The sequence below is a fragment of the Trifolium pratense genome, linkage group LG5 (genome assembly GCF_020283565.1).
Source record: "Trifolium pratense cultivar HEN17-A07 linkage group LG5, ARS_RC_1.1, whole genome shotgun sequence".
Lineage (NCBI taxonomy): Eukaryota > Viridiplantae > Streptophyta > Magnoliopsida > Fabales > Fabaceae > Trifolium > Trifolium pratense.
The window spans coordinates 53896914-53913502 of record NC_060063.1 but is presented as its reverse complement, the minus strand read 5'-3'; the positions used below and the strand labels follow the sequence as shown (position 1 = coordinate 53913502).

Below are 16589 nucleotides of genomic sequence, written 5' to 3'. Positions count from 1 at the left end.
TTTTCTCTTCATAGCTTCCCCTTATTCAACCCTTACGTCTGAATTTGTGCAACTGTATCCATTATTATTTACTTCTATTTCTATTTTGCTACTACTAATAAATAATCAAACTTCAACTACTATGTATTATTAGAATTGAATCTGAGTTTCATGATTGATGAGAGTTTGTTGAATCTAGTCATTATGTTGGTGTTTGGAAATGCTTCATATCCTTCTAAGGGATTTACCATGATCTTTGCCCTTTATATTTAGAAAAATGTTATCTAGAGGAGTAACTAATTAAGAAACCTAATATAAAGAGTAGTGTTATGTGTACAACAAGTTTTGCGACAATTTTTGGGACAACATTTTTCTCTCTTCATCTTTTGGGACAAAATTAATAAAGTAAGAGAGGACGAGAGAATAAAAAATAAATGACAGTATGAAAGAGAAAGTTGTTTCCAAAATTGACCAAAAATAATTGTATAAATATTATTTCTCTATAATAAAATAGTTTAAAAATTTGTATAATTTATCCTTTTAAAATATAGTAAAAATATATATTTTTTGGATTTCTTAACTAAAGGCGGATATATTTGGATAGATTGCATGAAAGACAAATGAGCAACAAATCACCAAATGTGTTAAAATTACTAAAACATAGACAAAATGGTAAGCTATTGGAAACTCACATACAAAATAGGGGCATCAGAATTCAAATTCCGATCATTACATCTGATCTAACAATTTTGATATTCATGTGAGTTGAGTTAGAATTTGTGTAACAAATCCATTTTCTTTAATCGTCACCGATGGTACAATCACATTTTCTTTGAATGCTACTTTCCTCACCCAAAATTAGTACGGAACTTGAAAAAATCATTAAAATTCAAAGAGAATATTTACTGTACATTTAATAATTCACATGTATCGATTTGTCAATGGACTAATGTACTATAAAAGCTTTGCCTAAAAATAATTGCACTCCGTCCGTACTCCGTCCGTCCCAAAATATAAGGGAAAAATTAGTCAAATAAAGTTGATGTATCTAGTCCATATTTCTAACTAAATACATCAAGTTTCTTTAACCAATTTTTCGTTATATTTTGAGACGGATGAAGTACTATAAAAGCTCTCAATTTTATGTATATTTTTGGTCCTCCTATTTCTATTATTCATTCACAAAATTGGTTCTCTTATTTTAAATCTCTTCAGTTTTCATTTCTCTATTAAATTTTTGTAAGTAAAAATAATGATTTGATATATTTTTAAATAATATAACACACGACTTGATGATCTAAATTCATTCAAATGGATTAAATTATTATTTATATTTCATTGATTAAATTACAAAAACGAATAATTTTTTAAATTGAAATCGACGTTTTTAGTGAGTTTTCTTATAATTATATGACTTTTGATCATTCAATGTCATCAGATTGTATGTTATATCATTATTTTAAAGTACAAAAATATAATTGAGTGACCAAAATAGTGGGATTATAAAACAGAGGAACCAATTTTGTTAGTGAATAAAAATAGGGGACCAAGTCCAAATCTAAAATTAAACCTTATGTTTGGGAAGGACTTGATGCTGAGCTAATAATGTTTTAATCATGTTGAGCTGCATATGGATGACAAATATGATGACAATCCTATCGAGAGGAGGATGTGGTAGTCCGAGTGGGAGGTCCATGGTGACAATGACTTCTAGAATTAAATTGATAGGTGATGATCCATTTTATTTATCGCGAAGCTAAGCCGTGTGTAAATGTATTAGTAAATTAGTAAATTTTGAAGGTTACTCAATGTCCAATGTGCCGATGTAATTCGGTAACGCTTCCTCGCGGCCCAACAGTCGTATCAGAGCCTATTTAGGGGAGTAATAAGTGAGTGGTGAATGATCGCAGACACGGAGAGACTCATAGTTGAGGCAACATAATGTCTCAAGGTTTTGGATGAAGATGTGGGGTTAGAGTCAATTGTAAAATTATTCAATGTCCAACATACTGATTCAATCCGGCGAGACTTCCCCTCACCGTCTAACAAATAATAAGTTGATATGATATACGTTCACATCTTTGACAAATTTTCAACATAAGCAAAGTGTTCTCTTAATTTATTAGGGGCTTAACATGAAGTTAAAAAGAAAATTACATAATAATCAACATACTAATATTTTACTGTGAAAAAAGAAAATTAACTTATCCATTTTGCATTTTTGGAAGGTTTGTATTTGACATATGTCCTACCAATGGCATAATAATTGCTGTTATAGGGGGTGGTTGCTGACTGTGGGATTAATGCAGAGGATTTCTGATCATATTTGGACGAGGTTTCAAACTTCTCTGCTATATTAGGTGGCTAAACTACAAATCCAAATTTGGAAGAATTGGAACCAAAGTCAATTATGCCATTAATGCTCTGCTTGACCTTCTTCAGTGTATGTCTAGGATTCTTCATACTATATCCACAACCTTGACAAGATGGCATTGAAATGAAGAACCTAGAGGTTTTCACCACTAGCCCATCAATTAGTTCCATGAAAACATGTATTGATGCGGGTCTAGTGAAGAGAATGAAAGATTTCTTTGGCAGATTTTATTTTGCTTTCAAGGACACATTTATATACTTTTATTTATTGCTACCTTTAATTATTTCTAGATAGATAAAATGACAAATTATTGGAAGTTCGAACTCCGGTGATGATATCCAACCTAAAAATTTTAATATTTCTATTAGTTGAATAATGATTTGCGGAGATTGTCACCTTTAGTTTAAACAACTTTTTTGAACTAAAGGTTGAAAGAGTCGTACACTTAAAATATGACATTTAAGTTCTAGTGAATAAAAATTAGACCAATATGTAACCAAAAAAAATAAAATTAGACCAATATAACATAAATTAATTACTAAGTGTTACTTCATCCGGTCTTAAATATATAAACAAATATTTTAGATTAATTGAACAACTAATGTATCTGACTTAATATATATCAGATACATTAGTTGTTAATTTTGTTGAACTATTTATCTATATCTATCGTTGTAATGAATATTATTATTTTTATCATCACTAAATTTCCAGTTGTTTTTATATATTTTTTTTCAAATTATTATATATTTTTTTTATATCATATATGTTGTTGTACAAAACCCATGCGATAGCACGGGTCGGTGACTAGTTTGTTTATTATATCTAGGATTAGAGGAAGTATATTAGTATCTTTTTTAAACACTTGTGATAGAGGCTATACAAATGAGATTAGAGCAACAATAATTTTTTTTTTTTTGACTGAACAGTAATTACCTATTTTGTACCTTTTAAATATTTGTTTACCAAATATTTTGCATGGTGAATGAGTTATATCACTTATGTTAGACAAAGCTTATATTAGTTAATATAAACCTCAAAAGACAAGTATATATGGTAAACAAATCTGTGGCCACGATTTGCTCTTTTTCAAAGTACAGAAAAATATCTCTAAAGTATATCTTGTCTTGGAGAAAAAATATCCTCTCAATTGGTCAGTGTGGTTGAGAGGGGAAATATTGCAGGACTAGCTCCAACCTCAAGCACAATTTTTACCAAGTATAAACCAACATATCTATAAGCTATTGAATTATTCATACGATAATGCCAAAATAATTTATATGACCACAATTCACATGAATCCTATGACACAATGAAAGGGAAACGTGGGATATAAAAAAGTTTCTGAATGTCACACACTACATAAAGAAACTCCAGGGAAAAAGGATTTGAAATATTCTCTATAGTGGAATATTAACACTATTCCTAAGTGTAAATTACTAGAATCCATTGTAAAAGTACAAAACATTTGGAATTTAAGGGCCGGCCCAATCTTTGGGCAAGTAAACCATGGACGTTAAGCCCAGCAATATTTTGGCTTATTATCTATGTATGATTTTTCTCTTGAAAAAATCTCTTTAGGGGTTTTAGAGCATATTGAGGGGCCTAATCATACATTGACTATGTAGTATATAGTAGGAAATTATAATATCAACCGAAGTTTTGAGCGCCACGTTAGGTTTCTTTTGTGTTCCCTTGGTGAATTATTCTTTTTTCTTTCGGGTATTTGTCACTCTTCTCAACATTACTTTCTTCTCCTTTTATATAACATTATGCACACTTCGTAACTTGTTGCATATTTGTAGCTGACTTTTGAGCGAGTGATTTGTTGAAGTGTCTGACTTTCAATCCATTTTGAATTGCTCTCACAAACATATATTGGTTGGGATTTGCTACTCTTATGGTTGCTTCATTGAAATAGGTGAGATATTCCTTGAAAGTCTTATAGTGACCTTGTAGAACATTGAAGAGATTTGTCATTGTCACCCATCGGTGTTTACTTGCAAAAAATTGATTGATCAATTTCCTCGTGAAATCTACACACCATGTGCTAGGTGCTCGTATGGATCGCCTTTCCCATCAAAGGTCTCCAAATGAGGGGGACTTGAAGTTCTCTGTGACATGAGTGTCCAATTTTGTTGACATAAAAGGTGTGAATCCTCTAGTTCCTCTCAAATTTGTGGTTCACGTTCACCATCCTTTTCCACTCAACACAGTCTCGTACGTGGTCCACGCCTCCTCATCCGAGGACACGTCATTATCAAAGACTCATCCCTTATCCTTGATAAGCGGAGCAACTTTAACCTAGAGTGATAAGCGCTGGGGGCACGGCAGTATAAAAACCCTCCTCTACAGGAGGGTTAGAGCGTCAGAGCGGCTGCAGCTACCTTTGTCGATTTTTGAAAATTTGTTGCTGGCCACCTAATAAGGTAAGATCACCCGATAAGATTATATTCCCCAACATTATTATTATTTTAACATTAAAAATATTCTTAGTATTTGTGATAAGAGAGGTTGAAGGGGGTAAGGTAGTCATTTGAGAATTGATGATCGAGTAATATGATATCCGTTTTCAAACTCTAGTCTCTTCTCAGTCTCTTTCGCTCTGCAACTGTTCAACTTCTTCTTCTTCTTCGAATCCAAAGTTTCCGCTCCGATCTTCTACAGTTAGAAAATTAAAATGCAGCATTTCGTGGATTTGCAAAACAGTTCCAACTTAGGTGACTCAGATTCATGGCTTTCATCATCCACAACCGCTGTTGCTTCAGCACCTAATTCCAATTTGAATCGTGACCTATTCAACGATCTCGTCGAAATTGTCCCTCTCGTTCAATCCCTCATAGTAATTAACCAACCCTATTTCATTTCAATTTATTAGTTTTGTTAACTTGAATGTTTAATTTATATGATTTTGATTTTAGGATCGGAAACCGAGTCGTTCGTTTACTCGTCGTGGTTCCATGATCTACACCAAGGCACCTGCAAGAGAATCATTGGTTAAAAAGGTAAGAATTCACCACCTTTTACCCCTTACTTTTTTTTTTTTTCCAGTTTTTTTTCCTCTACAACTTTGTGATCCTAGTAGTTTTTATGCTAATTGTGCATGGAATCGAGAAATTATTACTTCCATTCGACATAGTAGTTTACAATCATGTGACACACTTGTTGTTTGTTTACTATTACCATGTTTTGGGCATGTGATACTGATCTATGAAGCACATACACAAACACACGACACGACATTGGCATAATAATTCGAGAAAATGATATAATTCAATGTAATCATATGTCTCGGTGTTGTGTTGGATATGTGTTGGATACTGATGCGTGTCCGCCGACACTGGGACATGCCTAATATGAGGAGTGTTTGTGCTTCATAGATACTGATATCTCTATATACTTATGCTATATCGTTTTTTCCTATTGTGATCATGTTTATGAATGGTAGCCCAAAATGAGGTTAAACATGAAAATTTGCAGAACCAAGTCATTTCATTTTTAAGCATGGATACCATAAAATCCCTACATTATGCATATTTCCATCATACCATATTAAATACTTTCTATTCTCTATAAATGTGGGTTACATATTCATCCAGGATGATATATTAATAGGTGGTGGCAGTTACCTTTGGGAAATGAGTTGCTAACGGATAGTTATTCATGTAAATGACATGTGTTTTGCGAGTGATATGACTTTGTTGTAATTTTGTGCTGTTTCTTCAATCCATTGCTTTGAAATGACAATGTTTAGTACTAGTGATATGTAGGCATTAAATATGATATAGATTTTCAGTTTTTGCGTTTTGCGAAGGATATTGCCGCATTGTTGACTATCCTGTTTTCATATTATAATAATGTTTACCCGTGTATTATAGCCTTTTACATAATTTATCCTGTTTTCATATTATAATAATGTTTACCCGTGTATTATAGCCTTTTACATAATTTATCACTTGACTAAAACACTTTGTTTGAATATTAAACTTTCTTATTTTTTAAAGTGAAACCATTAGGTACATCTTTAGGTTTGGTCCATTTGAATTGGCCATCATGAGACTAATCCCAATTCCCCATTTGGCAACGGCAGCACAATGGTTATGCACCCTCCATATAAGTGCTTCTTCCTCTTGATTCAGACTTATGTTCTTGTCCTTGGTGGTTCACACTACATACCGACCCAGTCAGTATGGGTTGAACAATAAACTTCCTTTCCCTTAGGGATTCAGACTAGAAAACCCTCAGGAAGATGGTTTGCAGAAAGTATTTTTTATTTATAATGTGATTTCTCAGTATTAGATAATACAAATGAAAGATTGCTAGGCCTATTGGTATGACCCTAGACTCTGGAGATGTAATATTTTGTTATTTTTGGTTTCTACTCAATATAACATAGTATTTCTAGTCTCGGGTACGACTCTAAACTCTGGAGATGTGATTTTGTTAGTTTCTTCACAAAATTACATAGTAATCAGTCATTGGCTTACACGTTACAAGAGAACCTTCACTGGATGTTTATTTGACTGACCACATATTGTCTGTACCATGTAGCCCCAGTACTCTGCTTTGTTCGTAATTAAAAACAAAAAATGTTTAAATATGATCCTGTTCATGTAGCAATCTAAAACTATCCTTTCAAATGAATAATTTCTCATGAAAATTTGCTGTGCACAGATCTTTATGATTGATATTTCTTTCTTCTAGTTACCAATTTACCATACTGAATCATTTATGTACTCTGATAGGCTATAGATTCAAAAAGTAGGAATGTTGCTCAATCTATTTCTGCCACAAAGACAAGGGACCATGGAGCAAATGAACAAGGACAAAATGATGCTGATAGCTTTTCTATGTTTTCTGGAAGAGCTTTTACATCAGAGAAGGACATAGAAGAGTTGGCTACATTGAAGGAACAGATAGGGGACCTTCAGCTGAAATTAAGGGAGAAAGATGAACTTTTAAAGTCAGCAGAAAACTTGAGAGACCAGATGAATGCTGCTAATGCAAAACTTGATGAAATGAAACACCAGGTTTCAGAAAAGGACGGTTCACTAAAGTATACTCAACAACAACTCTCTGATGCTAAGGTACTAGTTTCATTATGTATTTTCATTAATAATTTGGTACAAGGAGTTGCAAAGTCATTTACAGTTAAGCACGGTCCATTTCTCAGAATTGGTAATATGTTAAAACTTTTTCACTTAGTACTTACCCTTCACATACCCATGGAGCATTTAGAAAGTCCATTTCATTACAAGAAATGTTTAGAAAGTTTTCTTACGCATTTACCGGTCTTTTTTTTTTCCACAGATTAAACTTGCAGATAAGCAAGCTGCCCTTGAAAAGATACACTGGGAAATGATGACATCCAACAAGAAAGTGGAGAAACTCCAAGAAGAGCTAGATTCTGTGCAAACAGATATTTCGACATTCACGTTGCTGCTTGAAGGCTTAGCAAAAACTGACACTGCTAAGTATACCGATGACTATGACACCAAGCCTTATATTTTCAGTCATGTGCCTGATATTGTGAGTTTGTTAACATTTTCCCAATCAATATACATATACTCACACACATTGCTATATGTTGACAATTTCAACGCCCCACTATGATGATGACCTTCCTGGTTCAAGAGACAGGAATAGCTTGTTTATCAACGTCCACGGCTTCCACTTTGTGCATGCATGCACTGAATTTCAGCGGTTTAGCATTTATAGATTCTCGTCATATTTCCTATATCTTATTTTCTCATAGGAAAGGCATGCATCAGTGAATGGCTTAATATGAGACTGTTCTTGTATAATTAATTGGTACCAATGTATTTCTAAGAACATAATCATGTTAAACATCTTTGTTCAAGAAAAAATCATGTTAAACGTCAATTGTGCAGAAATAACTAATCCTCGGATGTTGACCTTTTCAACTAAAATCTCTGGTTTAACAGGATGATATGGATGAGATGGAATGCCAGAAAATAGAAGAAGCGAGAAAAGCTTACATTGTCGCAGTTGCTGTTTGCAATGAAAAACAAGATGAAGAATCTGTTGCTGCAGCTGCTAATGCTAGGTTACATCTTCAGTCACTACTTTTCAAATCCAAAAATTTCAACCTGTGATTAGCTAATTTCATTTAACATGTATACACGCCGGGTCCACTAATGGAGTAATGGTAAAGTACCTATCCAGTGTGGAAGGGAGAGATTTGTTTGTTTACATGCTTGTTTGTGTACAAAATATAAATTTGTGCCATCGTATGTACCAAATCAATAGAGCTCGTTCGACAAATTTTTTTTCTTTTGGAAAAGCCTTCAACAAGGTTTTAATGTGAATATTTGCATTCAAAACAGCAGCAAACTGTTACTGTGATGACCAAGTTGTCTTCTGGTTTCATACTTTCCCTATGTTGTCCATATCTTTGTAACACAAGCTGGACCTTGTGCTATTTTGTTTGTGCTTTATTTTTGTATAAATTCTTTAGTTAATTTCTTTTTGTATAAATTCTAATGAAAAGGTGAAAACTTACTTGATGTATGTCTGCTAGAAATTAAATGCCACTACTTTCATGTATGAATATGATCAAGGCTGAGAGCTACAGTACCATTTAACTACGGGCTGCAGATACTTAAAAGGCCTACCATATATTTCTAAAAAATCACACATGGCTTTGGAAGTGATTTTGGGGTTGGAAAAAGTGAAAACTTCTCAACCCACCACAACATTTCTCGTTTACCCCCAAAAAATTCGGAAAACGTTTTCCGAATTTTTTAGTGTAAATTTTACACTAGAAAAACATTTCGGAACGTATTTTCCGTTTTTTTTTTTGCGCGCTAGGAGGGTGAACGAGAAATGTTGTGGTGGGTTGAGAAGTTTTCGGAAAAAGTTCCTCCAAGTAGACTTCGCTAGTGATAATTTTTTTTTTTTTTTTTGAAATTTGATAATGCAAGTTAGCACGTAACAGGATGATTATGCAAGTTAGCAACGAAAAGAAAATGCAAGAAACAAAAAAATCAGGGAGATATCTAACCTTAAATTATCAAAAGGATAATTTTGGCATATTAAAATAAACATGAGGATAGTTATGTCAACATAATTAAAATTATAATATCACATCTCCCCTTCCCTCCAAATCCCCCCAAGGATTTGAGGAGAAGCAAAAATTGAGTTTATGAGAGATTTTGCTCCCCTCCTCTCCCCTCCCCTCCAAAAAACTGAACCAAAAACACATAAACTTTAAAATATTCCCTCACCTTCCCCTCTCTTCCCCTCCAAAACATCCGAACCAAACAAACCCTATGTTAAACAGTGTTCCGGAATAATGGTTCGAAAATAAAAATGATAATATAATTTTAAAAATAGTGAATTTAATGTCTTAAAATTTTAAAAAAGAACTTCTTAAAATTTTTGTCCTAAGTTTAGCACTCTTTTAAGTCAATTCTCCATGCTATAAGAGATTGTCCGTTGGCTATGAATGTATGGTTGCAAATAGTTCCTATAAATAATAGGAATGTTTTCTTTTTGGGTGAATTAAATAATTGGATGGTTTCAAATGTGTGTAATGTTGTTAAGTGAATAGAAGGTGGTGCTTGGAATGATCTTTGGGCTACTACATGTCATTGTTTGTGGATATGGAGGAACAAGGAATTGCATGATGAAGAGTTTGCTCGGCCGGAAAATCCTGTACAGCATGTTATTAAACTAAAGGCAGATTATGATCATGCGATGAGACCGAATAGGATGTTGCTGGAAAGGGAGCGTGTGATGTCCTTGATAGGCTGGGTTGCTCCGAAAATGAATTATGTGAAGTTGAATACGGATGGTGCTTGCAAAGGGAACAACAAAGCTGGCTGTGGTGGAGTGATTCGGGGTAGTCATGGAGAATGGTTGGGTGGATTTGCAAAGTGTGTGGGCGAGTGTAGTGCTTTTGTGGCCGAGATGTGGGGGTCTTTGAAGGTTTGAGATATGCGTGGCGGATGGGTTTTAGAGCGGTGGTATTAAACATTGATTCGATGGTTGTTGTTAGTGTTATTAAATCTAGAAGAATTTCTAGCCCGGTGGGACATTCCTTAGTAAAGAGTATCGTGCATTTGTTGGAAAGGAATTGGGTAGTGGAGATCACACACTCTTACAGGGAGACTAATCGATGTGCAGATGCATTATCAAATATTGGTTGTAATTTAGATTATAATTTGACTATCTATGAGTCTTGTCCGTCACAAATTAGTGAGCTTCTGAACTTTGATGTAATGGGGATCGCTATCCCTAGAATGACTATTTTGTACTTTCTTTTTTCGGGCGTTAGCCCTCTATATTACCAAAAAAAAAAAAAAAGTTTAGCACTCTTTTTATAATGTACTATTCAATACTGTATTTCAAAGAAAAAATGCCTACCTTATGATTTGAAATGCTTTCATTAACTTTCATTGATCATTTAAGCTTATATGTGCTAAATGTTTCTTTAAACTTTTAAAAAAATGATTTTGTTTTGAAAAAATTTAGAGATTCTTTTTTAAAAACTCTAAAGTTATTTTTCATTTGTTTATTATCAAAAAAACATTTTTTTTAAATGAGAAGCTCCTATATATTTAGATTCCTTAATTTTAAAAAATAAAATAAAAAGCAAATAGGATTAACTTTTCATTTTGAAATTAAAAATGATTTTCTTTTTTTACAAAATAATTTTCTATAAAATCTATACCAACACAATATCAAAAAATGATAAAATGGATTTTTTTTTTCTTAGAAGAATCCAAAACAAACGGACCCAAGTTCTCAAATGATAATTTTCAATGATGCTTTCTTTTCCGACCCCGTGTTTCTTTTTTACACCTACAAATTGAAGTTTTTTTTTGTCTTGAAAATAAATTTCGATTTCCAAAAACTGAAATTTACTGAATTTGCACTAAAAAAAATTTGGTTTCTGCGAACCGAATTTTTCTACGAAGATAAAATTGAAATATTGAGAGTATAAAAAAAATCCGCGGTTGGAGAGAAAACATCATTTTCATTTCATTTACCAGTTTTCTTGTGAGGTGTGATTGTGACACATTTCACAAGCATACCAACCATGTGAAGAAAAAGTTTATTGTTTTGGTTAACTTATTTAAAATAAAATCTGAACTAACATGTGACAGCTACATATTATGCATACATCATTGAAATTTGAGTGATCTCGCAGACTTGTGTGAGTCATAATCAGAAAACCAACCAACCGATGGGTTGGGCAATAGCTTTACACGGCGGCGCCGGCGACATCCCATACTCACTTCCACCTGAACGCCGTCAACCACGCGAAGAAGCTCTCCGTCACTGCCTCCAAATCGGTATCAAAGCTCTCAATTCCAAATTCACCCCTCTAGATGTCGTTGAACTTGTTGTATGTATATATATTCATCAATCAATCAATCAATCAATCACGTTTATCATTTTCTTCTGTATTTCATTTTGATTCTCATTTCTCGTAATAATCACTCATCATATAGGTTCGTGAGTTAGAGAACATTCCACACTTCAATGCAGGAAGAGGTTCTGTTCTTACCAACAAAGGCACAGTTGAAATGGAAGCTTCTATAATGGATGGTAAAACTATGAAATGTGGTGCTGTTTCTGGTCTTACTACTGTTGTTAATGCTGTTTCCTTGGCTCGTTTGGTTATGGAAAATACTCCTCATATTTATTTGGCATTTGATGGTGCTGAGGATTTTGCTAGACAACAAGTTGGTTTATTTCTTTTCTATTCTCATTTAAGGTTTTCATAGTTAGGACATGTTTTCGATTGACTTATTCGAGTTTATTTATTAGCATAAACATTTTAGAGACTGTTTGGAGAACTTATAGAAATAACTTACTGCCTGTTTGTAAGTTGTTTTCAGCTGATTTCGAATAAGGTTTCAATGATAGCTTTATGAAAACATTTTATACAGTAATTTATATGAAGACAATTTGATTTGATTTGATTTTATGTTTTGTTATCGAAATAAAATAACTTTTACATAAGCACTTATGATATGATAGATGTTTATGTAATAAGGCTTAGTTAAACTGTTTACCACACAGGGTCTTAGTATTATAACCAAGGTTTTCGATAACGATAATGGTTGCAGTCACATCTTGATACTTGATATTTTTTTTTGAAGAAGCTAAATTAGCCCACCCAAATTGGCACCAGAGAGAATCGAACCTGAGACCTTAAGGAGGAGCATACTCCCAGGTCCCAAGCCAATACCACCAGACCAACCCAAGTGGGTTTCTTGATACTTGATATTGTGAATAATGTGATCCATTATGTGTCTGATGTAACCTTTATTGCGATTGCATTGTAGTTGTAGAGACATAAAAATTATGAGCTCTATGTGCAAAAATAATCTTGTGAAACAAATATCTTTAGAGAGGTCACATTACTTGATAGGCCTTGAAAAGAATTTTTGGGAAGGAGGATACCTGTGGGAAAACTAGTAACCATGAATTGCTGGTGGATTTTTGAATAGTGATTGTAGCTTGTGGATCATTTTCATTGATGATCATGCATCCTTATTTTTCAGGGCGTTGAGACGGTAGATTCAAGCCATTTCATTACTCCAGAAAATATTGAAAGGCTAAATCAGGCAAAAGATGCAAATAGGGTCCAGGTATTTATTTTTCATAAGAACAGTAGCATATTTATGTTATATCAATCACCTAATGTGTTATTCCTTCGCCTATAATATTTGACAACTTATGTTCTTGAAAAATATATAGATTGATTATACCCAACCCATCCAAAATGATACTAAGAATGAAACAGAACCACCATTTGCTAATGGTGATAGTCAAATTGGAACTGTTGGATGTGTAGCTGTTGATAGTAATGGGAATCTAGCTTCCGCAACATCAACCGGTGGATTAGTGAACAAAATGGTAGGTCGAATCGGCGACACGCCAGTCATTGGTGCCGGAACATATGCCAATGAATTTTGTGCAGTTTCTGCAACAGGAAAAGGCGAGGCAATAATTCGCGGGACAGTAGCAAGAGATGTGGCTGCGCTGATGGAATTCAAAGGCCTTTCTCTAAAGGAAGCTGCTAATATTGTTGTACAAGAGCGCACACCAAAGGGTACTGTTGGTTTGGTTGCTGTGTCTGCTGCAGGAGAAATTGCAATGCCTTATAACACAACAGGCATGTTTAGAGCTTGTGCTACTGAAGATGGGTATTCTGAGGTTGCAATTTGGCCAGATACTAAAATTGAGTGATCTTTAGATTTTTCTGATTTTCTAGAATTAATTTACTATAAAATAATTTGTTGATGGTTCATGTATGGTTTTATTAAATGGAAATCTTTGTTTGTCAAGGTACATATTGTTCTTTGGTCTTTAAGCAGATTATACATGACCTTGCTTGCTATTATTATAGTTTGTCATATAAATGTTTAATATATGTTACTTATTTTAAAAATATGTGTCTACATACATGTAACTTTTGTAAGGATGAAAGCATGTAATTTTTTTTATAAGGATGAAAATTAAATTTCGCTAATTTTATAGAAAGAAAAAACATATTTAATCCATTACTTTATCTTATACTCGTTTTTAGTCCACATAAATTTTGCATAAACAATTCATAATCAATGTGCTTACCATACACAACCTTACAAACGTTTGGTTACAAGTTTTCATTCAGCAGTTTCCTTGTGAGTTGCTTAACACATCTCACAACCATACCAATTACCAACCATGTGAAGAAAAAGTTAAGAATAAAGTTGTTGTTTTGTTATGGTCTTGTTAAATTATTAAAATGAAGTTATGGTCTTGGATTAAATTATTAAAATAAAATCTGAACTAACATGTGACAGCTACATATTATGCATATGCATACATGATCGGAATTTGAGCGAGCTAGACTTGTGTGAGTCAAAAACAGAAAACAAACCAATTGATGGGTTGGGCAATAGCTCTACATGGCGGCGCCGGCGTCCCATATTCACTTCCACCGGAACGCCGTCAACCACGCGAAGAAGCCCTCCGTCACTGCCTCCAAATCGGTATCAAAGCTCTCAATTCCAAAATGACGCCTCTAGATGTCGTTGAACTTGTTGTATGTATATGTATTCATCACTCATTCACTCACTCACTTTTAGTATCATTTTTTTCTGTTTTGAGTTTTATTCTCATTTCTCGTAATAATCATTCATCATAGGTTCGCGAGTTAGAGATCATTCCACACTTCAATGCAGGAAGAGGTTCTGTTCTCACCAACAAAGGTACAATTGAAATGGAAGCTTCTATAATGGATGGTAATACTATGAAATGTGGTGCTGTTTCTGGTCTTACTACTGTTGTTAATGCTGTTTCGTTGGCTCGTTTGGTTATGGAGAATACTCCTCACATTTATTTGGCATTTGATGGAGCTGAGGAATTTGCTAGACAACAAGTTAGTTTATTTATTTTTTAATCTCACATTCATGAATTAAGGACATGTTTAGATTATCTTATTTGGGTTTATTTACTGACATAAATATTTCAGAGTCTGTTTGTGAGAATTTACAAAAACAATTTACAACATGTCCGTAAGCTGTTTTCAATATGTTTTCAATGATACCTTATGCAAATAGTTCATAGCGTATATGAAAATAGTTTGACTTTATGTTATTTTTTGTTATAGAGTTAGTTTATGCATAAACACTTATATGATTAACATTTGTGTTATAACATATAAGCACTTAGTTAAATTGTTTATCCAATCAGTGTCTTAATATAACACAACAACATTATAGTGTAACCAAGGTCTGCAAAATCACGGTGTGATTCTGGCATATTCACCGTGATACCAAACGTAGGTTCGATATTGTTGAGAATGCAATCAATCAAATGTGGCTGATGTGATATGGGCTTAATTGTGATCCCGTTGTAGTCGCTGAGACATAAAAACTCTTACCTCTAAGTGCATAAAGAATGTATATAGTGATACTTAGGTTTCTAGTTCGATACTTTGTGAAAAATAAATATATTTGGAGAGGTCACAATGTTTGACAGGCCTTGAACATAATTTCTAGGAAGGAGGATACATGTGGATTTCATCTGGAAAATACTAGTCACCTCTAAATGCTGGTGGATTTTGTAATAATGACTGTAGCTTGCTGCTCATTTTCATTGATGATCATGTATCCTTATTTTTCAGGGAGTTGAGACTGTAGATTCAAGCCATTTCATTACTGAAGAAAATATTGAAAGACTAAATCAGGCAAAAGAAGCAAATAGGGTCCAGGTATTTATTTTTCATAAGAACAGTAGCATATTTATGCTACATCAATCACCTAACGTGTGTCCCCATGAGCTTAGCTCAGTTGGTAGGGACATCAGATTATATATGCAGGAGCTGGGGTTCGAACTCCGGACACTCCACTTATTCACCTTTAAGGTGGAATTTCTAGTCACTAGGCTACTTGATAAAAAAAAAAAGAAAAAGAAATCACCTAATGTGTTATTCCCTTCTCCTATAATATTTGACAACTTATGTTTTTGACAAATATATAGATTGATTATACCCAACCCATCTATAATGATACTAAGAGTGGAACAGAAACACCATTTGCTAATGGTGATAGTCAAACTGGAACTGTTGGATGTGTAGCTGTTGATAGTAATGGGAATCTAGCTTCTGCAACATCAACTGGTGGATTAGTGAACAAAATGGTCGGTAGAATCGGCGACACATCAGTCATTGGTGCTGGAACATATGCCAATGAACTTTGTGCAGTTTCTGCAACAGGAGTAGGCGAAGTAATAATTCGCGGGACAGTAGCAAGAGATGTGGCAGCATTGATGGAATTCAAACGCCTTTCTCTGAAAGAAGCTGCTAATATTGTTATACACGAGCGCACACCAAAGGGTACCGTTGGTTTGGTTGCTGTTTCTGCTGCAGGAGATATTGCAATGCCTTATAACACACCAGGCATGTTTAGAGCTTCTGCTACTGAAGATGGGTATTCTGAGGTTGCAATTTGGTCAGAACCCATAATTGAATGATCTTTAGACTTATCTGATTTCCAAACTTAATTTACTATGACATTTTTTATTGATGGTTCATCTATGGTTTTATCATATGGAAATCTTTGTTTGTCAAGGTACATATTGCTGTTTGGTCCCTGACCTTGCTTGCTATTATTATAGTTTGTCATATAACTGTTTAATATATGTTACTTATTTTAATAATGTAGTAATATAACTGATCAAATGAAATAAATAGAAAAATGTTGTCGTTTAA

At 33.8% G+C, this 16589-nt stretch overlaps 3 protein-coding genes across 4 annotated transcripts; all 3 read left to right on the top strand.

The window, feature by feature from the left end:
- Positions 1-4877: 4877 nt before the first annotated feature.
- LOC123885835 (protein MICROTUBULE BINDING PROTEIN 2C) lies at positions 4878-8884 on the top strand. The gene is made up of 5 exons (XM_045935166.1): positions 4878-5195; positions 5275-5358; positions 7099-7440; positions 7664-7882; positions 8299-8884. The coding sequence occupies exons 1-5, from the start codon at positions 5034-5036 to the stop codon at positions 8467-8469; spliced, it is 978 nt and encodes a 325-aa protein (XP_045791122.1). The 5' UTR covers positions 4878-5033; the 3' UTR covers positions 8470-8884.
- Positions 8885-11377: 2493 nt separating this feature from the next.
- Positions 11378-13681, top strand: LOC123884683 (isoaspartyl peptidase/L-asparaginase). Of its 2 annotated transcripts, none has more exons than XM_045933847.1 (4): positions 11378-11726; positions 11833-12066; positions 12892-12978; positions 13088-13681. In XM_045933847.1, the coding sequence occupies exons 1-4, from the start codon at positions 11565-11567 to the stop codon at positions 13577-13579; spliced, it is 975 nt and encodes a 324-aa protein (XP_045789803.1). In that variant the 5' UTR covers positions 11378-11564; the 3' UTR covers positions 13580-13681. The 2 variants fall into 2 exon arrangements, with proteins under 2 accessions (XP_045789803.1, XP_045789804.1); XM_045933848.1 differs by having other exon boundaries at positions 11534-11673.
- Positions 13682-13831: 150 nt separating this feature from the next.
- On the top strand, positions 13832-16589 carry LOC123884684 (isoaspartyl peptidase/L-asparaginase-like). The gene is made up of 4 exons (XM_045933849.1): positions 13832-14420; positions 14523-14756; positions 15504-15590; positions 15860-16589. The coding sequence occupies exons 1-4, from the start codon at positions 14262-14264 to the stop codon at positions 16349-16351; spliced, it is 972 nt and encodes a 323-aa protein (XP_045789805.1). The 5' UTR covers positions 13832-14261; the 3' UTR covers positions 16352-16589.

Bases quoted from the DNA above. Each gene is read 5' to 3' on its own strand.
- LOC123885835 (XM_045935166.1), top strand. From the start codon at position 5,034: ATGCAGCATTTCGTGGATTTGCAAAACAGTTCCAACTTAGGTGACTCA. The intron at 5,196-5,274 runs GTAATTAACCAA...TTTTGATTTTAG, and splicing joins CTCTCGTTCAATCCCTCATA to GATCGGAAACCGAGTCGTTC. The intron at 7,441-7,663 runs GTACTAGTTTCA...TTTTTTCCACAG, and splicing joins AACAACTCTCTGATGCTAAG to ATTAAACTTGCAGATAAGCA.
- LOC123884683 (XM_045933847.1), top strand. From the start codon at position 11,565: ATGGGTTGGGCAATAGCTTTACACGGCGGCGCCGGCGACATCCCATAC. The intron at 12,067-12,891 runs GTTGGTTTATTT...CTTATTTTTCAG, and splicing joins AGGATTTTGCTAGACAACAA to GGCGTTGAGACGGTAGATTC. The intron at 12,979-13,087 runs GTATTTATTTTT...AAAAATATATAG, and splicing joins AAGATGCAAATAGGGTCCAG to ATTGATTATACCCAACCCAT.
- LOC123884684 (XM_045933849.1), top strand. From the start codon at position 14,262: ATGGGTTGGGCAATAGCTCTACATGGCGGCGCCGGCGTCCCATATTCA. The intron at 14,421-14,522 runs GTATGTATATGT...CATTCATCATAG, and splicing joins TAGATGTCGTTGAACTTGTT to GTTCGCGAGTTAGAGATCAT. The intron at 15,591-15,859 runs GTATTTATTTTT...ACAAATATATAG, and splicing joins AAGAAGCAAATAGGGTCCAG to ATTGATTATACCCAACCCAT.